General features: G+C 38.5%; 1 protein-coding gene across 4 annotated transcripts in view; it reads left to right on the top strand.

Annotated features, from left to right (window-relative positions):
• The first annotated feature begins 5084 nt into the window (after nucleotides 1–5084).
• The window catches only part of LOC126343077 (D-2-hydroxyglutarate dehydrogenase, mitochondrial), a 73152-nt gene continuing 71137 nt past the window's right edge, over nucleotides 5085–7099 (top strand). The window contains exon 1 of one of the 4 annotated variants that reach the window (XM_050001910.1): nucleotides 5085–5344. In XM_050001910.1, coding sequence (XP_049857867.1) covers nucleotides 5333–5344 — 12 coding nt within the window. In that variant the 5' untranslated portion in view covers nucleotides 5085–5332. Of the gene's footprint in view, nucleotides 5345–5564; nucleotides 5910–7099 lie in introns of those variants that run through there. The other 3 variants (XM_050001909.1, XM_050001911.1, XM_050001912.1) reach the window with 3 other exon arrangements.

The following is a 7099-nucleotide window of genomic DNA, read 5'->3' as shown; positions in this document are numbered from 1 at the left end:
TCTCTTAGACTCCAACCTACTCTTCATCATTACCAATTTGTGATCTGAGTCTATATATGCCCCGGGATATGCATTACAATCGTGTATCTGATTTTGGAATCTCTGCCTGACCCAGCTGAAACCTTTCTGTATCTCCTAGTCTTTTCTATGTATATGTCCCTCTCTTGTGATTCTTGAACAACCCTATCACTGGAATGTTCACACTAACTCACTCTCTGCCCTACCTTCCTATCTGTAATGAATCTTTCTCCCAGTATACCATTTTCCACTGCTGTTGATATTGCCCTATACTCATCTTGCACCTTGACAGAAATCCTTGTCTTCTTTGCATTCCATTTCACTGCCCCCCCCTCTCCATATCGAGACTGAGCCCTTGCATTTCCCTTTTCAGATTTTCTAGCTTCCCTACCATGTTCAGACTTCTGACATTCCGCATCCCCAAATCATAGGACATTATCCTATAGTTGGTTATTCAGTTTTTTTTCATGGTTGTTTCCCCCTTGGCAGTCCCCTTCCAGAGATCCCTATGGGAGCGTAGTATGGAGTATTTTGCCAATGGAGAGATCATCATGACAATGTTTCTATTACAGATCACATGGCCTGGGATATCCATTACGTGTCTTTGAGGCAGTGAATTCCATTGCCTTCTGCATCCTCATGTTGTTGATCAGTGCTGATTCTTTTGCCTTTTACAGGCAGTTTCCCACCCCAAGGGCAAGAGAGCACACTGAACCAGTGTCCACTCGTCTGCCCTCTTTGACAAGGCCATTGACAGTATGAGGGTGACTTCTTATGCTAGACGTCCTCGGCTAAAATTGCTCCTGACTATGTAACTTTTTGGAATATTTTGGAAAATGATGTTAGTAAGGAAACTGGGTGATAATTATTTGTCTCTTTTTTCACCTTTCTTATAAGAAATGTTGCATATTTAAAATTGTTTGAAAAAATTCCCTGTGTCTGTAATGCATTATGTATATCGCTAAGGAGATTACTTATTAATTTAGAACAACTTTTCAGAACTCTGCTAGAAATTTCACCCACATCATTTGAGCAAACGCCTTTTTAAACAAACATTTTACGATTCTTTTATTTTAAATGTGTATTCATGCTAGTTTTAGTTGCTAGAAGTTTTGTGGAATGACATTTGTAAGATATTCTCTTGTTTCTTCAACTGAACCCATTAATATTATTATTGCTGCTACATTTAGAAAATGATCATTAAAAGTATTCACAACCTGTGAATTATCAGTCACTTCACTGTCATTTAGTTTAACAATTGTAGTATCTTTCACAAAGACTGTTTATCGTCCCATTTGACAATAACCCATATAGTTTCTATCTTATTATCAGTATTATTAATTTCTGTCTGGCTGTGCATATTCTGGACATTTTAATTGTTGTTATTGTGGTCTTCAGTCCGAATACTGGTTTCATGCAGCTCTCCATGCTACTCTAACCTGTTCAAGCCTTTTCATCTCTGGGTAACTATTGCAACTTATGTCCCTCTGAATCTGTTAACTGCATTGATCTCTTGGTCTCCCTCTATGATTTTAACCCCACATGCTTCCCATATTTTATTTACTTTCCTTAAAATATTGCAGTATTTTTTGTAATATCAAAATAACATCAGATCTTGACTTTTCTGACCTGCATGTAAACCTCCTTTTTCCTACTACATGAGATTTTTATTTCTATTAGTTATCCACATCTTACTTGCATTTTTTGCTGTATTTTTATGTAACTACCATTTTCAAATATTGACATAAATCTACTATTGAATAAACTGAATTTGACATTAGCATCTCTTTCTTCGTATACCTCACCCCATACCACCTCTTTTAATTTATTCTTAAAAAATAGTGTCTTGTTCTCATTAACAAGCCTCACCCCCTTTGAATGAAACTGCCTTAGGGATTTAAGATGCTATATTGTTTATTTCTATTAATTGTGCATCTTGATCAGTTGGTCCATTGGCAATTGGGTACACAGTAGTTGTTCCAGCCTGAACACTTACTATAAGAATGTTATTACTCAGTGTCCTAATGCCTTGCTCAACTTGAGTTGAAAACTATCAGTATTAGATGTTAGCAACTAACAGAAGCTTCACAGCTTAATTGATCATCTTAATTGATGACATAACTCATCTCAGCGTTGATAGCGCAATATTACCTTCTTCAATGGCAAACAAATGCCCAGAACAGTCTTCACTATGTGTGCTTAGTGGAATAGCTTCGCCCATCTCGAGCTCTAACCTTTCACAGTCTGTCTGTGATGCCTGCAACAAGTCCCGTGCAAGAACAGCATTGTCATTACACTCTGTTACAATGACAAAGTCAAAGGGTGTGTTCCATCACTGAGAGTTATTCTTGCAATGTTCCAGTCAGTTGGACATATTCCTCAGTTGTGGTTGTCAGTGTAATCACTGAAATAGCCTTTATTCACAAACTATGGCGAGAGTCTGCTGTTACAGAGGAGGAAGCCCCTGAGTTTGCTATCACCTGAACTGGTTGGCAGTTGATGATGACATCAATGATATTTCCTTATTTGCATCTGTGGCATCCTCATCTCCGCAGAAGGCCACAACACTTAGTTTTCCAGAAGTCAGCTGCCATGGAAAATTCTGGCACCTTGGTACAATGACAGGGAATGGCTATGGTATGTTGGGGAGCGACCTTGTCCAGAATATAGAGATAGGCTTCATCCCACAGATAGACTATAATCGTCTGCAGTTGACAAGCATCAACAGAACTATTGTGATGGTTGATGTCCTGTGGCGTAGTCACCATTGAAAACTCGCCTTCATTGTCTGCAATAGCATATATTGTGTCCAGGGTGTTCACAGTAGAAACACACCAGCGTATTTTAGGGATTGGTACTACAGAGTGACACATCTCTTCTTCAACATTCACTATTAGCTCCTGGTGTATCAGGTCGACAGTTCACGGCTGCTGTCTCTTGGTCACTCCATTTAACAGTTCTGGTTGTCATAAAATGCTGTATCTCCTCTCTCACTTCATGACTTATGAGACACACTAGGTTGGAGTGGTCTTGCACAAATTTCGTAGGGATAACATTTGACAGTCAGTCATACTTTTTTCGTCCAATTCTGTGCTGTGATATCCTTTATCAGAAGAGCTTGGTATAATATTCGTGTGTCTTCTGTGACCACTTTCATCAAGTGTGTGATTCTATCAACTTCTGCTGGTAAACTTTTAAGGATGTGAAGTTGTGATCCAAGAAATTCTTGTGTTCCTGACATTTCGTCCAGGACTGCACTGGACATTTTCAGAGGCGCTCCTCCGCTGAGTCTTGCCGACTGAGTGGTCGGACTTTTCATGATGGTCGACTCAAAAGGTCTACTGCCATCTCTGCATAAGGGTTAGTGTTCACTAAAGTGTCGCAGGATGCGGGTACTGCAATGTTTGCGTACGTCTGGTTAAGGTTAACCATTTATACAAGCTCATGTGGAGATAGATTGGGTCGAAAGTCGAACAAAGGGTAGCGGTTTGAAGGACAGAGGGAAAAAAGTGCCCTGGAAAGTGCGAATGGAAAAAAAAACAACTGCGATAGCTAGGTCGGGTAGCAAAAGCAGTAGCGGATGTCTTGCTGACTGTGATAGGTCATGCAAGGTAGGTTACGTTAGAAGCGGGTATCACGCAATCGGATACTGTGTCGAGCCAAGTTTCGTCATAAGAGATCAGTCCTGCAGTTTGTGCTGTGAGAGCCCTCGCCGTGCTGTTAGTAGTGATTTCACGTGGGGGAGGCACCAGCTACTTCAAAACATCTGCAGTGCGTCACTGTGGCTTCAGTTTTGCAATGTAATAGCTATCCCCTATATTGAAACTGGAATACAAGAAGTATATCGTTTCCACTGTCTGTACATTCAATACACCATTGGATTTCAAGCCAACAGTTTTGAGCTGTACATTAGGCACCCCATCAGTGTTGTCTGGAGATGCTTGTTAGGGCCCTATTAAATGGCTTAAAGGATTCAATTAAGACATCTAATGCAAAAGGTGGAATGACATTATGTGTATGGCAAATGTGTACTTTTACTTTGACTGCACAGCCAAGCAGTGGTTCGATAACAACGAAGGAAGCTCAGTAACTGGGATAACTTCCAAGCCAAACTGAAGAAAACTTATGACAACACTATGCAGCAAGTCCGCTTGGCAGAATAACAATTGAGCTGACGGTGTGTGGCGGAGGGCACCTTGAGTACCTCTATCGGTTCTCCCTTCTATTCCAGTCTCGTATTGTTCGTGGAAAGAAAGATTGTCAGTATGCTTCTATGTGGGCTCTAATCTCTCAGATTTTATCCTCATGGTCTCTTCGCGAGATATACGTAGGAGGGAGCAATATACTGCTTGACTCCTCGGTGAAGGTATGTTCTCGAAACTTCAACAAAGAGCTTCTTAGCGCCTCTCTTAAAGAGTCTTCCACTGGAGTTTATCTATCATCTCTGTAATGCTTTCACAATTACTGAAAGGTCCTGTAACGAAGCGCGCTGCTCTCTGTTGGATCTTCTCTGTTTCCTCTATCAACCCCATCTGGTACAGATCCCACACCGGTGAGAAGTATTCAAGCAGTGGAAGAATAAGAGTACTGTAACCTACTTCCTTTGTTTCAGACTGCATTTCCTAAGGATTCCGCACCACAGCTATGGCAATATCATTATTAGTTAAGTTTCTTACTTCTTTATTTAGCCACAGATATTTTGAAAAGATATTGGACACGCCCGCTAAATATAAAATGAAAGGTAGCTAAAAGTTAAACAATTCAAAAGTGCAGCAAATAATTACTTTCATATCTATACATATATACATAAATTGTATATATTTATATACACAAAACAGTGAGCAAGTCTTGAGATAAAAATAAAACTAACGCTAAATCATTCACCCATAATGTATAATCACTTCTCGCTGACGTCAAGATAGAGCTTTCCGCCTTGTGCCCAAATATCTTGTCATCTACTGTGCAATAAACCGCTTCAGTATAACCGTAGCTTTGAAATACAGTACACAACAGAGATAAAGCTAAACAATACACCTGGAGTTTTGTACTGTACCTTCTCGACTCAGTTGAGTTCTGCTGCTCTTTGTTATCACGAAGTATTTTCGTCTTTCTTATATCTTTTTTACATTACAGTGATAAAAAGCACATATCGGTATTCGCCACTACGAATACAACAGCTGTTTCCCCTGAAAGAGAAGCCAATTATTTTTTTCTGTTCTTAACTATAAGCATACGATCATTTAGCACTTAGATGTTGGGGAGTATAATTCCAAACGATGAAACGTGTCCCTAAAATCTGTTTTGATGAAACATTATGAAAAGGAAGGTATCAACACAAAATTTTCCCAGTAGTACTATTACGCAGCTGCGCAGTAAATAGAAATAAAGGGTATTAAACATACTATTTCTTGCCCTTTGAAAATTATGTAACTTCATACTAAGAAAAAAGTAAGACTGAAACACAATTTGCGTTTTATAATTGCCAGAATCACAGTAACTCAACGGTGTTCAGCCACTAGCTAGGACTATTTGACTTACATCTGTCATTTTAGAACCATTTCAAATATGTTTTTCTCAGCAGAATGCTGTGATGCTCATTAGGGGCAGATCCACCGAACCTGCGTAACTGCTGTACGTAAGATGTGGTATCAAGGCTGAAAATGAGATAACCACACTTTACGCAAATAGGCAGAAGTTAAAAGAGCACTCGTGCGTGTTGGGAAGTAAGGATATGTAGGCAAATGAAGTAGGTTATGTGTGCGTTTGTTATCGGCTTGTAGTGTAGCTTATAAACAACTCAGACAACGGGCAGTTGCCAAAGTGAAAGGTGTTAGTGACAGAAAGGTGATAATATCTGCTCGTCCTCCAGCAGGGTTGCAAGAATACGAAAGGTATGGTGCTGAACGCAAGAAAAATTTAATGTAATAGCGGTAAATTGCTCTTTAGAAAAATAACGCTCAGAAGAAATACAGTGAATGATTTCATAAAAACATTTTTGTTGCATGCCGTTTCAGCTAAAACTATATTAGGGTGACGTTTCGTATTCACAAAATCAAGTTAAAGAAGAATTCATTTAGCGTTTGCTTGCAACATAGAAAAATACTGTGTATTTTTCAACTATTAATAAATGACGGCCACATAACTAGAATCAGTTATAACCAACGTGCAGCATTAACTACGCTGTTTCAGAGTTGACAGAAAATAGTATTAGTACTTTAAACACTATTATTAAACGTAGGTGCACAACAAAACCACAAAAAAAGTATTTTGGATTTGTATCTCGTCGAGCAGATATGTGGAAGCTGTCATGCGCACGAAGCTATTTTCTCACATAATAACTATATTAGTGAAAAGATATTAACAAAACTGTTGAGACAGGACTTTTTTTCTTGTCGCAGCTGACAAATTTTTCTCACAGTTGGTAAGGTAGATTTCACGATTGCTCCAAACAAGCACTGTTAAAAATGGAAATGTCAGTAGGTTGAAGTGCAAATTAAAACAAGTGCTGAAGGTGAACAATTGAAACCAGACTTCCTTGTCTTTTACCTAATCCTTAAACTCGGCTTTCTCACAATGATTTTTTGTTTTGTTTTGATTTATGTATCGAGTAAACAGATATTCCTAAGACTAACTTTCAATCAATCAATGAATCTGCACATGTTCACAGTAGCTTTGGTGAACAATTTGTATAACTGATCATAACAGCGTATCTCACTTTTCTTCAGGACTTAAGTTAGGGTTAGGTGTCCTAAATATTATACAAAATCACAAAATGTGTTTTCATTTTTTAAAGGAAAAGAGTACCTGAAAGGAAAAAAATTATATGAAAGACAAAGCTAGCTGCTTTAAAATGGCACTGTGTTTAATTCTTTTGAGCTGTGAATCTAAACCAAATAATTTTTTTGGACTGAAAATCTTAATATGAGGTACTCCTAAGTGTAATGAAGATACTAGACTGAGGTCTTAAAAATGAGATAGAGCACACAAAAAAATGACTTCTGTATAACGGAGTTTTCTTTCACAGATTTTTTAAGGATATTTATGGCAGGAAATGAACATGTCAACTTCAAAAAAAACTTCT

This window comes from Schistocerca gregaria, chromosome 1, assembly GCF_023897955.1.
Source record: "Schistocerca gregaria isolate iqSchGreg1 chromosome 1, iqSchGreg1.2, whole genome shotgun sequence".
NCBI classification, from domain to species: domain Eukaryota; kingdom Metazoa; phylum Arthropoda; class Insecta; order Orthoptera; family Acrididae; genus Schistocerca; species Schistocerca gregaria.
The sequence above is the reverse complement of the archived record's forward strand: the minus strand, read 5'-3'. Positions and strand labels throughout refer to the sequence as shown.